The sequence below is a fragment of the Rosa chinensis genome, chromosome 6 (genome assembly GCF_002994745.2).
Source record: "Rosa chinensis cultivar Old Blush chromosome 6, RchiOBHm-V2, whole genome shotgun sequence".
Lineage (NCBI taxonomy): Eukaryota > Viridiplantae > Streptophyta > Magnoliopsida > Rosales > Rosaceae > Rosa > Rosa chinensis.
The window spans coordinates 56430715-56452138 of record NC_037093.1 but is presented as its reverse complement, the minus strand read 5'-3'; the positions used below and the strand labels follow the sequence as shown (position 1 = coordinate 56452138).

The window sequence follows — 21424 nt, the reverse complement described above, 5'->3', positions numbered from 1 at the left end:
CAATATCTAATTATCGTAAAGTTAATTTCCGTCCTGTAAATATATTTTTACGAGTGCTATTTGTACAGGACGAGAGGAGTCTTCGTACGAGGAAAATACCGAGCGACGTCAGGATTGATCATATACTGTGAGTGGACTTTTATTTTTCAAAGAATGATGAATGCATTTATTTAATTGGTTCCGAAGTTATAATTTGTTTATCATATTAATTTCCCGAGCATATGGTTAATTTTAGGAATGGTTTTGGATATTTGATTATTTGAAGGTTTTATGGCGTGCGGGGTCACGTCATTGGATTATGCTTATTTTCTTTTATTTATTTATTTCCGATGTGATTTTCGGATTTATACTATTTATATTATATTTATATTCGGCGATTTGAGATTTTTATGAGATTTTCGAAATGAGATTTCGATGGAGTAAATATTTATATTTATTTATCTCCTATTTATTTTGAACTCGAGATTATCTTGGCGTGTGGGACACGTCGTTGGAAATTTATTTACGAGAGTTGGGGAAGTTTTATGGATTTATGAGGTTTTCGGATTTTCTTTTGCCATACTTTGGGTGACTTATCATTGCTAGCTTTGATCTTCCGCCTTTGTGGTGAGGTGATGGGATCACCGAAGCCCTCCGCCTTTGTGGCGCTGGTTACTGTCTCTCTGACAGTAATTCTGAAGCCCAGTATCCTATCGCTACACATAGTGGCGTAAGGGTATATTACAGGAGTAATTGGAGTACTTTAGCCTGGGAGGCTATCACCCGAGCCTGGGAGGCTCACTCGTATGGCTATCGTCTTCCCCTACTCATTATACTATTTTCGACTAGCGGGGCTAGTCCGATTTATTTTAGCCAGCAGGGCTGGTTTTATTTCCTTGAGTATCAGAGTTTCAACCTTTTCTTTTATTTGTCTGTGACTAGCGGGGCTAGTCGGCTTTCATGAGAGGAATTCCTCTTATTTTATTTTTGTTAATCATTGCATGCATCGGGAATTTTTAAAGAAATAAATGTGGGAAAGTATAAAATCCATTTGGTTTAAAATTGTTTATTTTTGTCCACTCACGCAAACGTTTTTATGTACTTTCCCCTGGGCCCTTCGGTTTCAAATGCCCAGTTTTCAGTGTTGCTGCTCGGCGTTCAGGAGTGAGCCATAGTGACCGCATCCGCTTCCGTCATCATATTTTGTAGGTTACCTGTTTAGCCTACTGTACTCTATGTTAATTTACGTTCCTAGATTGCTCTGATTACTATGGGATTTGTGACCCAGACTTGTATGGAATTATATTTGAGGTCTACGACCTAACTTTGTGAATTGTAGTATCTTAAATCTTGGAGTTTCTTAGACTTGAAGTACTTGATACACTGTTATTATTTTTGGGCTTGAGTTGGTTGAATGATGGGAGCAGGGTGGCTCCAGGAGTTTGTGGTTGGATTATTAGAAGTGAAATTTGTTTTCCACAGGTTTTTGGGTTGTCCATTTTTAAGGGAGGTCATGCCGAAATTTTGGTAAACCTTCTTTAAAAGTGGGTCCCGCAGGGCCACTTCAGATTCCAGGGTGGAATCCGGGGTGGGTCCTGTCAAACATAGTATGCTTAATACTGTTCAGCTTGGATTGAGCAATGTTGTGATTTGTTGTTGGTAAAATCTGTGAAAGGCTTTGACGTCAATGAAAGAAAGATAATAGTAAGGATTCATCTATACTAGAAATCTAACACTTTAAGCTGTAAACACACAAATTTATTTCCCCTAATTCTTATGAAGTGTGAATAAAACAGTGAACTTCAATCTCCAAAATAAAACTACACACTTATAGTTTAGTCCATGACTTCGTGTAGATTTTCCATTTACATACCTGGTTCACACTTAATTTCACTATTTCCTTCTATTTTTGTTTGCAGGTAATGGGGTGAGTGTGTGACAGAGTAAAAGCATGATCCTATTTTTTGAGCTTGACTGTATGGTCCTGAGCTTTGTTTTTGTGTATATTTATGTAATTTAGGCTGTTGGTTGCTATTAATTTTTTTTGTTTTTGTTTTTTTACTCCATATGTATATCTGATTAGGTTGATGTGTGGTATATAGTGTTTTATCACTTTGGTCAAATATCACCTCCTTTTGGGTTATGTTGATGACCATTGTGATTCCTTTTTACATCTAAAACGTTCACAAATAGGAAATCCTTGGCAGCATTTGAACATTTATAACTAGATTTTTATTTTTGTTATTTTATCTGTTTACAAATCGGTCATCGTTTGCTTAACCTGGAATTTATAATTGTTCGTTCCCAAATTTATATTGTAATCTATTACATTTTATCAATAAACCTTGCATACAATATGATTAACAATAAGAAATCTCGCAGCAAAGCGCGGGCATTATATCTAGTTCATATCGTATGCAAAAGTTCAAAGTGGCCTCATTTCTGTTGTTATCTTTTGGTTCATAACCTATATATTGCTGGCCGATTTTGCGGTACCAGATTACTGTTAATACAATATCCGCTTAGACTATGGTAGTCAAACTTCTCTCTTAATTGATAAAATGATATTAAATAGAAGGTATAGTTTGTAGTCATTGAGGACTATCACTATTAGGTATCCAAAATAGTAATGAGAACACTAAAACTGACAGAGTTTTGGTTAGGGGCTATCAATATACCCCATCTTTAGTCATGAAAGTTAACATCACACTTTTTGTTGCAGTGCTCTAGTTTGGGGGTCTAGTGCAAAACACAAGCCCCAGTGCTCTAGTTTCTGAATCCAGCATGTTATCTCTTCCGTTTGCTTGTGCTTAATTTATTAAAATTAATAAACATTCCTTGTGTCAATCAAATGCATGTTTTGTGTTGGTTTGGCAACAGGAGCATCTGCTCGAAGATGAGGATATTGTTCAGATTATCAAAAAGGTGTGATTTGGCAGGAACTCAGAAATATGTGCAACCTTAGCATCAAGATATCGTTTGTAGGACTAAAGCTTTTGAGACACACAAGCTTGTACTTTGCAGAGTATACAACACTCTTTTTGTCTGTTCTTTTAGTCGTAAGGGTAGGTAATGTTTAAGGCAGCTTGTTAAGTGATATCAAGGAATCTTACTGCACCTTTTTGTTATCAAAGCTATTCTTGGTACGTAGTGTGTTCTTTGTGAATGAATATCATCTACTATGAGATTGAAAGATTGCGCATATATGAAAGGAACTTTTAACTTTTCTTTTATGATATTTAGTTCTTTGCTATGAGTAAGACCAGCTAGTGAACTACTTCTCACACTTGCTGAATATAAGCATATGAGTACCCCAAATATGCTTGTCATGTTATATTGGTTCATTTCTGCAAGACTAGCATCTTGATTGACGAGAGAGTTTGCTAGTCAGGTTCTCGGATTTTGGTGACTTAGGGGTGTTGATGTAACCTTACACATTGTAAAGGACTTCACTTGATCTCTATTTTCTAGACATTATATTGTGGTGAGTTGCATGATATAATGCTGAAGGAGGACAGGTGACAAGCTTAAAATTTTTGGGGGCAATGACATATAGGGTCATTTTTGTTTTCTTATAAAATTTTGCTTATTTAGAAACTTTATTTTTTTATTTTGTTTTGCTTTCTTGTTCTTTTAGAACTGAGATCAAGTCTCATGTTTCTACTTTTGGTTGCAGGCTCTATCAGTTTTGAAATTGCAGAAGGGCAATCAAATGCCTGAAGATTACCCCAGATCTTTTAGAGAAGCAGCTGCAATTTTCCAGCATGCTCAAGTGTGAGTAATATGAGAATAGCTTACTTTAGTGATAAGGCTTTTAACTTTTGGTATTTTTTTCATTACTGATTCCTGGCACCTTATTTGCATTCATACAGATACGACTCTGACAAGAAAATTATCAAGCATATGAGACCCATACCACAAGAGCTTGTGGAGTCCCTTGATGGAGAACTTGACTTCCTTGGATCATATTTTTTTGTTATTTATTTCTTGTTGTTGTCAGGTTAAATTTATTCTTACCTACAAGGTTTGCCTGTTTCATATCACATTTATTTTCCTTGACCACAAATTGAACTAGAGAAATCCCTTCATCAATAGCCATTGCAATTGTTGAAGAAAAATTGGACCCCATAAGTATGGAGGCCTTTGATCATTTCCCTAGTTCCATTTCTAGACGTCGGTCAGATCCCATTAAGAGCCAAATTACTCATCACTTTCAGATATCTGAGACTGCTACTGTATCTGCACAAGTCAGTAGCTTTGTGGCATTTTCCTATAAAACCGGAAAACAAGATAGTACTATGCCTAACTTGGTCTTCTTTGTAGAAATTATGTCTTGCTTCCTTTAATTATTACCTTGAAAATTCATGGTACTAGAATGCTAAATATTTTCTTATCTTGTGGATTTATCTCATAGGAATTTAGGATGGAACTGATGAATTAAATACTTATCTACACAAGTATCGCATAGAGTTGGATCAACATCTTGGTGCTCTTGTGGGGAGGTAGTGGTTTTGCCCCTAGTTATCATTTTCTTTTATTTTGTTATCAGTAATTTCACTTTTTTTTTTTTTTTGCTTTAAATTTCTGAAGCCATGGCAATAAGACCCGCTACTAAACTACTTCTCACACTTGCTAAATATAAGCACATGAGTACCCCAAGTATGCTTGGTAATGTTATATTAGTTCATTTATGCAAGATTGGCATCTTAATTGACGAGAAAGTTGGCTAATGAGGTTCTCATATTTCAATGACTTAGAGGTGTTGATGTGTTATAGTTTTGGTGTTGATTTTGTTCGGGGCTTGATGCTATAAAATGTTTTTTTGTGGCAGATATATAAGGAAGCTGAGAAGTTTGCTTATTAGAATGGAGCAAAGGTGGCTGTTGTTTATGGTGGAGCGCCAATGGGTCAGCAGGTTTGGGTCTCTGCAAGCTCACTGGCCATTCCGTTTTCTATGACCACTTCTATGATTCGGGTGATTCCATTCATGATCAGATTGTGAAACTGGTACAACAGTACACCTAGCTAGTTCCTTTATTAACTTGTGTCTAGTAGAAATTCTTCATTCATTAAGCATTTGAACTTGTCTGTAGATCCAGATTAGTAGATATGGGTTATTTTGAACTAATGTTCATGATTAGCTTTGTGTACATGAGACAATGGTGGATTAATGGAAATTGCAATGAATGATTTTGGATGTGGATTTTATGGTTTCATACTTTCATTAATGGGCAATTTTAATTTCCAGAATGCATACATACCAATTGTGACAGGGGACTACTAATATGTGTTGTCTCAAATTGCAAGCTACAACAAAAGCACACCAAAATGTATGGTTGTAGCTGCACAAAAACAACACAAAAACCAATTAGAAGTCTATTGTCTTTTTAACAATGGGACAACAGAAAATTGTAGTCTGAAAGGCAAAACAACAACATAAGTTAGATGAAAGTATTGGCTAAAGTGTATAACAACAACATATAAGTGTGATTGGACGTGATCACAGACAATATAAAACACGTACTATTAGTGGTCCTTTTTATATTCAGACCACAAATATTTGTCGTCTAAATAATCTCAAACGACAGTAAATTGTCGTCGTAATGAGACTGACATAACAGAAAGAATATGATATCTATTGTCTAAACCATTTTCCAACATCACATATGTATAATTTCAAAATCTTTCACACAACACTTAAATGTCATACAAACCTACCCTCGAACGACACTTAATTGTCCTCTGATGCTCTTTACAACCACATATAATTGTCGTTTAAAGTAAATTAGCACAATCTTTAAGTGTTGTTCTATGAGAGAAGACACTACATACGAGTCTTCATATTTCTTATTTAAGGGCATTCAGACCACACAAATAAGTCTTGCAAATATGCTTCACACAATAGTATTTAAAAAATACTGTGGTTGTTTTATTTATCAGACAATACAAAACTGTTGTTTGAATGCTTTTAAAGATACAGATCACAATGTTCCCAAAATGCAAAACTCATCAGACAACACAAGACTTTTATTTTTTTATGTCGTCTGATTTTTCAGACGACAGAACACTTCTGTCGTCTGATGCCCCCAAGAGACGACACCGTACTAGACGACACATTTTTGTTCGTTCAGACGACAGAACAGTTTTGTCGTCTGAAGGCCTTTTTGGCATAGTGCATGTTTGGGGATGTCATGCAGAAACTAGGATTTATAATCCAAGCTTGAATAAACTTGACCCCAAAACTGTTAGTTGCTATTTTATAGGTTATCCAGATAAATCTAAAGGCTATAAATTATATTCTGCTCATCATTCACCTAGAATTTTTGAAACACATCAAGTAAAGTTTCTAAGTGAAAAAGTTCACAGTACAAACCTTGAGGATTTAACCTCTGATTTTGATGAAATTGTGTCAGATGAGAATATAAGTGTAGCATTGCCTTTAGAACAAGATGTAACTGATCAAGTCACTGGTCGAGTAACTGACCAAGTAACTGATCAAGTACCTGTCAACTGGTCAAGTAATTGATCAAGTACCTGTAACTGGTCAAGTAACTGATCAAGTACCTGTAACTGGTCAAGTAACTAACCAAGTAACTGTAACTGGTCAAGTAACTGACCATGTAACTGACCAAGTAACTGTACCTGGTCAAGTAACTAGCCAGTAACTGGTCAAGTAAGTGAACCTCAAAATCCTCCAGTCACTCAGCCTAGAAGATCACAGAGAGCAAGAAAACCAACTTATTGGGGGGGGGGGGGAAGAGAGTGACTACATTGTTTATTTGCAAGAAGCAGAAATTGAAATGGACTGTGCAGAGGACAATGATCCAACTACATTTAATCAGGCCATTGAAAGTAGTGAATCTCATCAATGGCAGCAAGCAATGGAAGCAGAAATTAATTCCATGAGTCAAAATGGAGTTTGAGAATTAGTTGAACCTGATCCCAACCAGAAGCCTATAGGTTGTAAATGGGTTTTCAAAACCAAAAGAGATGAAAATGGCAATGTAGAGAGACATAAAGCAAGATTAGTTGCCAAGAGTTTTACACAGAAGGAGGGCATTGCCTTTACTGAGACTTTTTCTCCAGTTTCTACAAAAGACTCGTTTAGGATAATCATGGCTTTAATGGCTCATTTTGATATGGAGCTGCACCAGATGGATGTTAAAACAGCTTTCTTGAATGGTGAACTAGATGAAGTGATTTATATGAGGCAGCCAGAAGGGTTTGTACAAGCTAGAAGTGAAAACTTAGTATGTAAGTTAAGAAAATCAATTTATGGCCTTAAACAAGCTTTTAGATAGTGGTACAAGAAATTTGATTATGTGATTTCTACTTTTAGATTTACAGAAAATCTTGTTGATGAGTGTGTTTATTTGAAAACAGTTGGGAACAATTTTATTTTTCTGGTACTCTATGTGGATGATATACTTTTGGCTAGCAGTAACATTAAATTGCTTAAAGATACCAAGAGTTTTCTGTCAAGGAATTTTGACATGAAAGACTTAGGAGAAGCATCATATGTACTAGGTATTGAGATTAAAAGAGATAGGGCACATAGACTACTTGGTTTGTCTCAACAGAATTATGTTATCAAAATTCTAAAGAGATTTGGTATGGAGAAGTGTGCAGCTGGAGAAGTCCCCATGTCCAAAGGAGATAAGCTAACTAAGAAGCAAAGTCCCAAAAGTGATGTTGAGAAAGAAAATATAGAGTCAAAACTTTATGCCAGACTTGTAGGAAGTCTCATGTATGCACAAGTCTGCACTAGGCCAGACTTGTCTTTTGCAATAGGGATTTTGTCGAGATTCCAATCTAATCCAGGCCATGAACATTGGGTAGCTGGGAAGAAAGTGTTGAGATACCTGCAGAGAACTAAAAGTCACATGCTAATTTATAGGCAAGTGGAGGATCTGAAACTCATTGGATTCTCAGACTCGGATTTTGCATGGAATTATCCAGACTCTAAGAAGTCGACTTGTGGATATGTGTTCATGCTTGCAGGAGGCGCTATTGCTTGGAAAACCATGAAGCAAACTCTTGTTTCAACTTCTACTATGCAAGCAGAATTTATTGCAGTATATGAAACTGTGTGTGAAGGACTTTGGATTAGGAATTTTCTCATGCAAACCAAAGTATTGAGTCACATTGTGGCGGGCACACTTGTGATTTATTGTGACAATGAGGCTGCAATTTTCTTTAGCAAGAACAGTAAAAGGTCAAATAATTCCAAGCATATTGATCTAAAGTATTACAGTGTTAGAGAAAGAGTAAAGCATGGTGAAATAGCTGTTTTGAGTATTGACACAAATTCACAGCTAGCAGATCCTTTCACCAAGGCATTGTCAGTGGTTGCATTCCAGAAGCATACAGCAAGCATTGGAATTTTAGCTAATTTAGATGCTTAGGTTCAGTAGAGAGTTAGTCCAGTTGGAGCATTTAAAATTCTAAGGCTTTTTGAGTTCTTGTGTTTTAGTTGTGATCTTTTATTTTTGTTTATCACAACTTATTTGTAATGACTGTTTTTATTATCAATAAAATTTTGAGGTATTTCCAGTTATGATTTTGCTGCAGCTTTATTGTTTTGTTTTGGAAATTATCATCTTGTTTTGAATATCATACTTGCTATCAGATGGCTTAAATCATGTATAGCATGATGTTAAGGTTCAAGCAATAATTTTAAGCCATCAGTGTTCAGTAAATTTGCTTGAGTTTCTGGTTTTAGAAACATAAAGTAGGACCTAATATATGTTTACTTGTTGATACACATTAACATATACTGTATCACTTCTGGTTTGACATATGTGGATTGCAGGAGCTTGTGTTTGTGGTTTTGAAACTCTGCATTTTTGTTAAAATGTATACTGTTTCTTGCTCTGCATAAGTAACTGTGATCTGACTATGTTGGAATGGATTTTCAATTTGAGTTTGTCATCTGGCGAGCACTTCAGTAAGTTAAGTAGGTTTTGATGTTCTCTGGTGCAAATCATCGAGTATGATATGTGTGAGTCCAAAAGGGAGATTGTTAGATGAAATATGTACTTAACACATATCATCATAAAGTAATTGATGATTAGCTAAATGTCAAACCTAGTTTAACATGGATACAAACTGTAAATCAATACTTGTAACTTAATGGAAGAGTGTATCTATTCATTAAGGTAAGTAATCCTATTGCTTAGTCTACAAGAAAGGCTACAAGATTGTGATACATTAGGAATCTAACAATGAAACCTAAACCGACAAGGAATGCTTTAATGGGAAGCTTCTTGAGGTTTAAGTCTCATATATATACAGATGAATTGGTCCCTGATTACTACCCACGTTATTTGCATAAGTTCTGTCCATTGAGAAGCAAGTTGATTAGTAACAGAAGACCATATTCAGTGATCAAGTTTAGCAGCTGCATAAGATGGAATCCATGCCAGTGATTGCTGAAGGTAAGCCTTGATCCCTTTTATGATTGTGTGCATATGTTGTGAGCATGTATATGGTTTTTACACCTTCATCTTATGCCTTCCATTATGTTGCACCAGGTCTCTTTTGTGTGGCCAAAAACTCTTCCATTCCACATTAGTCACATCCATTGTTGCCAAAAGAGAGGTCCAAGCCATTGAAAGACGAGTCACACATACTTGTGCATATTCAAATTTCAATCTACATTGAAAGTCAGTTTTTTCATCTTTTGTAATTTGTATTGCTCTGATTAGAAGTGTAATTTACTGAGATTATTGTGGTGTAACTCATGAATTTTTTACAATGAATCTAATAGTAATTGAGTATAATTTGATCAATTACTAACCATGTGAACATTTATGATGCTTTAGAATACAATGCTTTTTTAGCGGCTACGGGTCAAGGTGGAATCGGGGCAATCATCCGAGATGAGTTTGGTGTGTGTTTAGGTGCAATTGCACGTCCTTTTTCCCGGGTTAGATCTGCATTCCATATGGAGTGTGAGGTTATGAGAGCAAGGCTCCTTCTAATTATTCACCAAGGCATGACAGAGGTCAACATTGAGACCGATTGTGTTGCGGTGGTTAATGCACTTAATGGAAGCATGAAGGATTTCTCTGAGGTAGGTTGCATTGTTGAAGATTGTAAGGCATACATATATGAATGCTATTCCTTCTTTTTCTTTACAACCTATTTATCGTAAAGCAAGCAAATGGTGTAACCCATAGATTGGCGCATCTTGCTAGTGTTTCTTACTTAGATGATTATTGGTTAGATAAGACTCATGTGATTATCCAAGATGTACTCTATAAGGATTCTTATACTACTACTTGAGGCGTAGGTAATGGGAGACATTCGCTTTACAATCATCCTTCTTCTATTAATAATAATAACGGACATGGGGCTGAGCATCCTAGTTAGGCTGGGTTCCAAACTCCCTTTAAAAAAAAAAGAAAAAAGAAAAAGAAGAATTCGAGTGTTCTTCAATCTCGAATATTCAATTGGTTAACCAATTGAATAAAAATATAACCGGGTGAATGATTTCAAGCGGAGAGCATTGAAGTTCTAGAGAAGCACTTCAGACTTGAATAGTATACCACGCATCTCATACACTGTTGTGACGTTGTATTGATTTACTCAAATACCATAACACTACTTAAGAAATACGCACAATTGACTTAAATTAAAGGTTTTCTTCTTCTTCACTAATATTGATTTGCACTAGCAGTAGCAGATATCACAAGTTCACAACAACTCTTCTGCTACATAAATTTATTATTATTATTTTGTTGGCCACTACCAGTACATAAATCAATAACTATTTTCCTAGATATAAGTTTTCATGCACTCGAGTTTATCGTCTTTCTTTACTGAAATAATGCTATCTACATAATTAATGGCATAAATAAATGTAGGATCTTCCGCTTAATGAATCAGGAGACACTTGAGCGTTTGGATATGTATAAAGATTATAGGATACTATATGTCGATCAACATTCACCATACGAATCTTATTACTCTTCCAAAATACTAACAGAATATCAACTTCTATAGGTTTGATAGGATTTTGTCCATGAACCTTTCAAAAAATCAGAGTCTTCATTTAGCCATAAATCGAAACATTTAGGAGATGTAGGGTACAGTTTGGATTGCTCTGATGAGCAATGTAATTTACTGAGATTATTTTGGAGTAAATCATGAATTTTTTTACAATGAATCTAATAGTTATTGAGTATAATTTGGTGAGCTATTGACTGTGTACATTCTTGATACTATAGAATATGAGTGTGCTTCAATCTCAAATGTTTAATTTAACAAATTGAATGAAAATATAACTGGGTCGGATTTCACATGAAGTGGAGTGCATCGAAGTTCTAGAGAAGCACTATAGACTTGCATAGTATACCCCGCATCTCAGACACTGTTGCGACGTTGTATTGATATACTCAAATATTAGTGTTATGATAAAATATACGCACATTTACCATCAATTAAAGGTTTTCTTCTTCTTAACTAATATTGATTTGTACTAACAGATTTCACAATAATTCTTCTCCTGCAATTAATTTTATTTTGTTGGCCTCTACCAGTATAATTATTATTTTATCAGATATAAGTTTCAACACACTCGACTACTCGAGTTTATTGTTTCTCTTTACTGAAATAATGCTATTTACATAATTAATAGCATAAATACATATAGGATCTTCCGCTCCATGAATCGGCAGACACTTGAGCGTTTGGGTATCAAGGTTATAGGAAACTATACGTCGATCAACATTCACCATAAGAATCTCGTTACTCTTCCAAAATACTAACGGAATATCAACTTCTATAGGTTTGATAGTGAAGTATTTTGTCCATGAACCTTTCAAAAAATCAGAGTCTTCATTTAGCCATAAATCGAAACATTTAGGAGCTTCTTCTCTATGGGTGATAAGAAGAAGGGATTCTTTCCACACAGCAAGATTCCAGTCACTTCCAAATGCAGCCTCCGGTGGATATACCAAATAAAATAGCTCATCACTCATGTCGAATGCAAATAAGACTAACTGTAGCTCTGTCGTAATATAAGTAAACCCACTCCAATAATAAACTCCCTTAAAGTGCGTATGTAAAGAACGTTGGCAACAGATATTTCCCAGTACAAATGCCTTGATCTCTCTCCAACAATCTGCACCTAAGGTGTACACCTCTACTCTTGGACGATGTGACGAAGAAAAATCGACAATTCTAACAACCTTGTAAACCTTGGCTTTGGAATCATAGCCAAATCCCACGTGACATTCATGTACATAATCATCTTCATCTTTGGGGGGGAGATGAATACAGGATTTTGGGAGATGATTGAATTCCTTGATTGAAGGGTTGCATAAAGCAATATCCCTGTCATCGCAAAGAAATGAACTAAGACAAATAATCCCATCACAATGACCTACAATATAAAAATTATAGGAATTTCTACATAGAGGAAAAGGAACAATAAGGTCGTCCTCAATAATACAATAAAGCTCTTGGTCATCACCATCAAGATTGTCGCAAAGAGTAAGTGATGAAAGCAAAGTTTGCTTCTTATCATTGTTTCCATACACAAGGATATTAGAAATTTCATTCCTATCTGTAATGCTACTATCCTTGAGAACAGTATGCTTGGTAATGATGCAAGTGGAAGAGGTGAATTTGTTGTTCATGGAATTAAAACGATTCTGGTCCACGAAACTTGGACTATTTATAAGATTGTACCACGACTTACGAATGCATTTGAATCGGATCAATGCTTTAGATGGTAATCTCGACAGGAATTGTGCGACCATCTCTTCCACCAATTTGGAAGACTGCGCCATTTCTCCTCCGTTTTCCTCTTTTCCTCTTTCTACTTTCACTTATAGTTTAGTACAATATGTAAAGAGAAAGAAATAGATCCATAATACGATAAATAGATGAGAAAAAAGACAAAATTGAGGCGGGTCAAGTCCCAATTAAGCCAAGGCTGGGAGAGAGAGGAGGAGGCATATGCTCTGACCCAATCCTGGGGTCAGAAAATTCTAATATGGAAGGCCAAAATACATTGAGGGTGAGAACTAACCAAAATAAATAAATAATATTTCAAGTTTCACCTCATTTTGCAGCCACACAACACTTGCAGAGTTGCCTATTTTTATATGAGGCCTCCAATGACGGACGTACAAATAGACTTAGAGCAACTCCAACAGCTTCCCCAAATTTTGATTTTTCTCTACTTTAGGAAAAAATGAGTCTCTTTTGCTCCAACAGATTCCCTATAATTATCCCTATTTTAGAGAAAGTGAGGAAAGAGAAAACCAAATTTCCTATATTTACAGCAATCTCTAAAATTTAAGGAAGAATATGGAGATTTTAGAGATTGCTGTAAAATAGAGAATCTGTTGGAGTTGGAAAAGAAAAATATGCTAAAGTTTTGACTTTTGCTTCTCTATTATACAGAAATTATAGGGAAGCTATTGGAGTTGCTCTTAAGTCTAGCCAACAATTGTGAAGAAAACAAATGTGGTATGCCAAGTTGACCCGAACTACAAAGATCAATAAGGAAACGGTATTGAATACCAACGAGCCAAATCAGGAGAAGTTAAGCCTACATTTGTCAAAGCATCCGTAACTTTATATTTTTTCCCGTGTCTGCTTCATTGATTACATCATAGATGGAATTATGCAATGAATCAATTTAGTGCTATGTATTTAGGTGTATCTTATTTTTTTAATTAAAATTGATCATACCAACGATGTTTACTCAAAACAGAACTAAGATCAACATCTACATGGATAACAATGAATACAACATTTCTATCCTCTTCAGGGGCGGAACCAGGATTTGTATCTTGGGGGGGGGGTCCAGTTATAAACTAAATTTACACGTATAACAGTAATTTTGATAGTCTTTTTGTTTTGGAAAATTAAAAGAGTTCTTTAATCAAAAGTACCCTATCATGTAAAGTATTTCATCATTAAGAAAAATTTATTGAATATGTCCCATAACCACAATTAAATATTCAACAGTAAAAAAAACGAAATTCATTTTAACGCCAAAAAAAACTTAGAAATTAATAGCGAATCAAATATGATTATTGTTTGCTTTTTTCTCTTTAAACTTACCTTTCAAACCCTAAGCAACGGTGGGGAAGTTTACTGTACTTGGAACATTTCATGTATTTTGGTCGAACTAACCAACCAAAATAAGTTTCCTCTTTTTGTTCAGTTTTAACTTATGTAGGATTACATTGTGAAGCTGTGGGCTGAGATTTTTTTAGGGGGGGGGGGTCCAATCATATGAATTAACACAGTTCTCCTCATCTTATATGGTTATATTAGCTAGTAAGACTGATTATGCAATAATTGTAGGGGGGGTCCAGACCCCTGCAGGCCTTTACACAGTTCCGCCCCTGATCCTCTTATCATTTGATGACATCATATGATGTCATCTACGTGCAAACTAGGTCTTAAATATAAAAGCTGAGGCGTGTAGGGCCTGTCTTCTACATGGTATTCACCAAGGTTAGTTGAAAATATGTATTGAAAGCGACTCTATCATTTTGATAGCTGCTCTCAAAAGTGTGGAAAAGAATTTTTCGGTGGTAAGTCAGGTTTTTAGATGATTATAAAGATTATATGACTGCTTTTCAATTAGTTAGAATCCAGCATGCTTTCCATGAAGCAAATTGTGTTGTAGATAGACATGCTCACCTTGCTAGTTTATTTTCTATTGATGATTTATGGTTGGATGAGACTCCTATCCAAAGTTACTTCCTTTGTTGAACCATTCTTCCAAACTTGAAATATTCCAAAGTCACTTCCTTTGTTGAATTTTGATCTTGCAATGAAGATTGTTATTTAAATCAAACATAATTCATTGCTCAGTTCTTTGTGGAATAATTATCAAGGTATTAGATTTTTTTATACTTGTGATAACTTTGTTCTTTAATATTATTGATATTGAGTTCATTTATAAAAAATTCAAAATCGTTGAGTTGAATGTTGGTATATATACCTCCCAGACACAAATATCATAAGCACAAGGCTCATCTACCTACAAAAGAGTAACAAGGATACTCCCAAACGGGGGTCGTAATACCCTTTAGGGTGGTATTGGGAACCCAAGCATCCCACATTGGAAGCAAGGGAACCACATCCCTCCAAATCCTCTACAAGTAGGTCATCTCCAACACCCTAAAGAGGTAACTGTTTACTATCGCTTTCCATTATCTTTGTCTTATAATGATACTGATTTAGGCATCGGAGCGTCGAAGGCCCGCATAGCCGGTCTTCCCTTTGACCTTTGTTTGTTTTACAGATAAACGAGACCGAGAGCTATAGTAGCACGACATCCGTGATTCTGATGGATTAGGCCACACCCATCTAATCAATAGAAAAATTTGGTGCTAGAAGGATTTCCCTCTGATCCTTGCTGGCAGGACACCACACTTTACCAATGACTAACAGCACCCCCAACACAAATGACGAGGATTGGCCATGAGAGGTCTATTGCACCCTCTACTTCCTCAACCCCAACAGAGGGACCTCCATGGTCATGGCGGCAACTACAAACCTTGCCACGGCACTCTAGATTGGCCCTGGAGTGAGCACAACAGAGGCTGAACACCAGGCTCTCAAATAGATGGATAATATGGCCAAACAAAACAGCATCCTCTGAGAAGCACTTCAACTGACGATAGCCAACAACAAGGTGCTAGACATAGCCCACCAGCACTTCAATTGATATTTAGGCTTACAATATGTGTGCACAGGCGATTCCTAACCCAACTAAAGACCTAAGTCACTTAACCCTAGCTAACCAAGTAACCTCTCAGTCTCAATGACTTAGCCTCTCTTCGACTCACTCTCTCTCTCGGCCACCATTTTTGTTGAACCACCGACCCACCCAAGGACTGAAAAATCGAAAAAATCGGCAAAATTTCGCCGAAATTTTTGTTTTTTTGGAGGCCCGATATATTCATAGCATACCATGACAATTTCGGTCGAAATTTTCGATATTTCCCGATATTTCCGATATTTCCCGAAATTTTCGATATTTCCCAAAATTTCCCCATACATTCCATCTCCACCAACAATTCTCACATGCAAAGTCAATCTCCGTGGGCCCAACACGTGTGGTGGATGAGTAGTTGGCATAAAATTCAATCCAAAAAACCAACAACAACACCAAAGATCGAACCTTAGTCATCCCACTACCCTTTGAGAGGGTTTGCTAACTCTGCTGCACAAACCTTTATGTATTAATCACAACATTCTAATATATATTCATTTGCCTACGAATCTGAAAACTTAGATACACGTCCAATCAATAACTAACTTGAAAACTTAATTACTATATTGAATTTTTTTTTTTTTTACTAAATGTTCAAATATTTTACAACAACATTTCAAATTATAACTTCTATAAATAGTTTAAAATAATCTTCATACCTTGCACCAAATAATCTTCATACCTTGTACCTCATAGGTCTTCTACGTGATTCTAAGTTACTCATGTAATTCAAGGTGTAATTTATGATAAGTACAAAAAATGTATATGAGGCGTGATGGCTTAGCCTCCCATTGGGTTTCTAGCCATAAAAAAAAAATTAGATGTTTATTTAAAAAAATTTCAGAGTTATCGGCGATTCAGCATTTACCGTTTTATCTTAAATTATTACAAATTACTATATAACAAGGTTTATTCAAGATTTTCTTTCTATATATAGCAGACAATTGATAAAATAAACCTATCTAAAAGTTTCACTTAAAATTTCCATGTTTTTCTTCAAATTTCCATCATTTTTCTTGATTATTTACCGAAATCGATATATTCTCAATATTTCCATTTTCGGGACTATCGATATTTCCTCGAAACTCTATATTTTGGTCCTTGGACCCACCCTATCGCCGCTTCTACCGCTGACCCACCCTTGCCGGTTCGATCTCTCCGTCCCACTGTAAGTAAAACCTTCTCTTTGTACTTCATTATTGGGATTGAATTCGAAACCACCTCTTCCAATATCCCAAATTGATGCGATTTCCTTTCAATCTTTCATGGTCGTGACTTCGTGAGAAGATTGGTATGCGAGGAACGTCTGCTGTCAATTTTGGCTGCAGGGATTCGGGGAAGGTCAAGGTTTGCACCTTCTACTATCACCTGGAAGGTCTACAGTGCTGTTATTCGACGTGGAGGACAACACCACCACCGTGGTACGCATACCTCCAATCTCTCCCTCTTTCTATAAATCTTGCTCCTTTTATTTTATTTTATTTATTTTTTTTTTTTGTAATTGTTGGTCATGTTTTTGAATGGCTGGTCACATTTTTGAATTGCTGCTGGTCATGTTTTCGAATTGCAGGGAACAAGCCTTCTGTCCAAGCTCAATGAACTCACTGTTGGAAGATACTGAAATTCGGCTGTTGGAATGAATGAACTCAATTAAGGAGCTGCAACCTAGAATTCCGTGGATCTGTCCATTTGCAATTTTAATCCATTATTGCTGGTTATGTTTGCTTTAGCATTCTACAATGTTTGGAACTTGTTTTTTACTTTATTTGGGAGTTGGGACTATTTGATTATGAAGTTGTTTATTTGAAACTTGGAAGATTTTAATCTGCAATTTGTTATGTTGGAATGTGGATCTTGTTCAGTTGGACTTTGAATTGTTGGAATGTGGAAAACTGGAAGCTTGGAACTTGTTTTTGTTCATTTTGTTTCACTTGAATTGTTGGAATGTGGAAAACTGGAAGTTTGGACAACTTGTTCTTGTTCATTTTGTTTCACTTTATCAGTTAGCTGTTTTTTGTTTTCTTCCCCCTAATCAGGTTTTTGGGCCCGAAAGCCAGGAAAACCCAGCCCGTAAAAATCAGTTCGGGCCTGACTCGGTCCTAAAAATAAAAACTCATTAATTGGGCCTGGCCAGAAAAAAAATGGTCATAACCCGGGCCCACAAATTTTACACGGGCTCGGCCCAATCCCAACCCTAGTTTCTATGAGCTAAAAATAAGTATTTCTAAGATGCGTATTGAGATGTGAAATGGATATTGCAAATTTATTATTTTATATTGTTCATGCTTTAAAGTTACTTGAGATATTGATTGATTTCACATAATAACCTAAAAGACTGTCAAGGAAACCAAAATCCGTCATAGCATTCGAAGGTGGATTTTGGTCGACTGACGCAATCGATCACAGTAATCCCGTTGTGTGCATAGCAAATGACAATCTCTTTCAAGAGAGACTTACTGGCATTACTATGAGATTGTTCACAACGGAGGAGGGGTTTCTTTTCAGTTGCAGTTACTCCTTGAATGAGTTGTTCTATATCTGTGACGTTCTGTTGTCTCGGTGTCTGTTTGATGAGGCTATCCAAGGTTTTTGTCAGGTTGGTTTCTTTCCACATGTTGTATGACCGCTCGAAGTATTGTGCTTGGTCGTATGTCTGCAAGGAACATGTGCCATGCTTGTCCCATTGTTTGTTCCAAAAATCATTATCATTTGCATTTTTCACATCGGGCCAAGAGGTGCTCAGCTTGCTTACCAAATTCGAACTAGTGAGTATCTAGGTAAAAATAAATAAATAAATAAATAAATAAAATAAAAAATGGAAGAAGTAGAAATAACACACTAAATACATTGTGAAAAGATAAGTAAAAAATTGATTAAGAGCAAGTCAATGCATTACCGTAGCCTTAATTGAGTTGGCCCGATTGGTAAGACAAGTCGGTTGATTTTTCACATACGTTTTATTATTTGGCCAAAGGCCATGGATCGTGAAGCGTGATAACCCCGATCTCTTGCAGCCAGACGTATCACAGACGGCCGGTGGCCATTGTTGTACAAATTTAAAATGATCATATGAACCTAGAGACATTATTGTGTTGGAAAAAAAAAAAACAAAAAATAACAGAAAGGAAGAATGTCAAAACTTATATAAGAGCAGCTGATTAGATTCAATAACATATTACCAATCTGCACTTATTTCACCAACTACTAGTCACAAACCGTGGAAAAGTACGTAATGATCACAAAATATTTATATTGGTGCATTAGAGTTCAAATACAAGTAGAAACGGAACTCACCGGTGCACATGGGGATACACAAGGAAAGAACAAATGCAAGAGCCACCCCATTCAGGATCGTCATACGAATACCAGACATGTTTTCTATCCCATGAGTCGCATCGTCTTACTGGTTATATAGTCTCTAGATGGTGCCGACTTTTTTTTTTTTTTTTTTGGACAAATGGTGAACCAATATACTACTATTGATAGTTAGAGGTTCAATTTCAATTCAAGAGCAACGTTCTCCATTTCCCATAAACTCTGCATCAAATTTGGCCGACTTCAACATTGATCTCTTCGTAAATTCATCTGACGCAATTCTAGTTAGCTGCTTCTTCAAGATTCAACACCATCCACCCGCAACAAGATCGAACAGTTCGATTGAGCCAAACCAACCAACTAGTTCTTATTAATAAAAAAAATAAAAAAAATTTAACCTTTTAAAAGCAGCCAACTAGTATAATAAGTTGAACAAGATTGAATCAAAGCACGCTGACTAGGAGAAAGGAGGTTTTGTTGTCAGGCATTTTTTGTTCCTAAGGTTACACATACACCAAATCATTTTTTTATTTTTATTTTTTTAAAATCAAAGTAGTCAATTTCATTCAAACGCAGGCCAGAATAGCACGGATACATACCTTCTCTTGTTATCTCTAGGGCAAGTTTAGGATGTGGTATATTAGCACCACTCATTAGACAATCAGTGCTCGCTTATTTTAAAGCGACTCTAAGAACTATGAAAACAAAGTATAATAAATAGGCTAGGTTTAGAAAATAAAACTAAACTTAAATTTTCTCCTTGCCCTTAATAGTTGGGCTAGGAGGTTTCGAGAGAAAAGCTAAACAAAGTTCTTGTGCTTCTGCAACCTTCTTCAACTTTGGGGGATTATTTTTGGATCCCATGTTCTGCCCCTCTTCTTTTTTGGTTCAGAGCTCTGCTGCAAAACATCTTGGGAACTAAGACATTTCCAGGAGCTTCATTCATTCTCAATGACCTGGCAGAGAATTTATTGGTGAATTCTAGCATCTTTAGCTTCTTTGTAGGTGCATCCTCAAGAAGCGGCTTGAATAGCTCTCAAGTAACAGTATTTTAAGCTTTTGTGGGGATTTGGTAGGAGAGGGAGGAGTACTGCGCTTGTCACCTCTACTTACTTTCCTTTTCTGCATTAGGTACTGTCGCATCAGTTTGCTCTTCAGAAGCTTCTTTTCCATTGGTGACCATTTTCGGCTCAGCAGGTTTTGCTTTCTCAAGCAGCCACCGGTGTCTCTGCACTTGTCGGTGTTTCAATCAATATTAAGGCCAATGATTGGTCAGTTGTGTCATTGCCTTCTTGGTAGTTTACGATTTTTTCATGCAGTAGAATAGATTTATGGCCTTTACTGCTTGCTTTTGGCTGAAACAAAGGCCTGCATACAAATGGTAATATGGGCATCGCACACCCTAAAATCTAAAAACTCCATCCACAGGGGAGGGCCTGCAATTCCATTCTCTGTTCAATAGGACCACTTATCAAACTCGGTGCAGCATGGCTGCTGAGCAGAGGACATTGGTCTCCCTCAAATTATATTGCAATGGTCACATTTGCCAACAAGATTCTCAAAAGAGTAACAAATTCCTACTTCAACCCTAGGTGCCAGCTTCCCTTTTTTTTTTTTTTTGAGAAATAAAAGGGTTTTGAAATTTCATTCGAAACTCTGACCCTAACTTTGCCCAAATTCTTAAAGAGTATGTCATCCAAATTCTTAGAATGTTCATATTGTTTTCTTCTCCCAGCATAATTGTTTTATGCTTCTCTTAATTTGCTTAGATTGTTCATATATATCATTCATATTATGCAGGTCATTAAACAGTTATTGCAAAAAAAGTGGGAGAAAATTGTGAGTGTAGGATAGTTTTTGCTTAGGGAGCTTCTATTCATACCTCTTAAATTGATAGTTGGACTTCCCTACTTAATAGAGCTCTAACTTATTTTTACAAATAACCAATTTGCTATCTACACCTCCCTAATTTTACCACAATGCCCATCGTGTAATAAAATCAATAATTTTTTTTTTAAGTTCTATTCATACCTCCAAAATTGATAATGTATCTTTAATTTTTGAAGATTTCACTTGCAACCTGCAATTGGTAGTCTCTCTCTCGATAGAGTTCTGCTATGATTAATTACGGTGGTCCAAGGAAGCCATCATTAATCAGATTATTAATTTCCTTGGAGAAAGCATGGGAGGTCTACCGTGTGAAAAGCTACATCACTTGGAGAAAAGCAGTGATAGAGTTATAGAGGGAAAGAAGTCCTGCTTCCATTAGAAAACTAAAACAAGTGCTGATTTTTAATTCATGGATCCCATTACAAGACTTAACTCCAACAGTCCAACTACTCCCAAGCACACAAGGCAAACCTTTACAGAGAGCACAGA

At 36.1% G+C, this 21424-nt stretch overlaps 2 protein-coding genes and 1 long non-coding RNA gene across 3 annotated transcripts; 1 reads left to right on the top strand and 2 right to left on the bottom strand.

Annotated features, from left to right (window-relative positions):
- Positions 1 to 3659: 3659 nt before the first annotated feature.
- LOC121049845 lies at positions 3660 to 4983 on the top strand. The gene is made up of 3 exons (XR_005801441.1): positions 3660 to 3753; positions 4394 to 4481; positions 4811 to 4983. It is a non-coding gene; the product is annotated as an uncharacterized LOC121049845 (long non-coding RNA).
- A 6486-nt stretch (positions 4984 to 11469) lies between these two features.
- Positions 11470 to 12972, bottom strand: LOC121049646 (F-box/kelch-repeat protein At3g06240-like). Its single transcript, XM_040507494.1, has 2 exons — positions 12686 to 12972; positions 11470 to 12318 (listed from the first exon to the last, which is right to left on the bottom strand). Exons 1-2 carry the CDS (start codon positions 12691 to 12693, stop codon positions 11565 to 11567), a joined length of 762 nt encoding a protein of 253 aa, XP_040363428.1. The 5' UTR covers positions 12694 to 12972; the 3' UTR covers positions 11470 to 11564.
- Positions 12973 to 18022: 5050 nt separating this feature from the next.
- LOC112171624 (ribonuclease MC) lies at positions 18023 to 19080 on the bottom strand. Its single transcript, XM_024308784.2, has 3 exons — positions 19025 to 19080; positions 18627 to 18805; positions 18023 to 18503 (listed from the first exon to the last, which is right to left on the bottom strand). Exons 1-3 carry the CDS (start codon positions 19032 to 19034, stop codon positions 18069 to 18071), a joined length of 624 nt encoding a protein of 207 aa, XP_024164552.2. The 5' UTR covers positions 19035 to 19080; the 3' UTR covers positions 18023 to 18068.
- Between the last annotated feature and the right edge of the window lie 2344 nt (positions 19081 to 21424).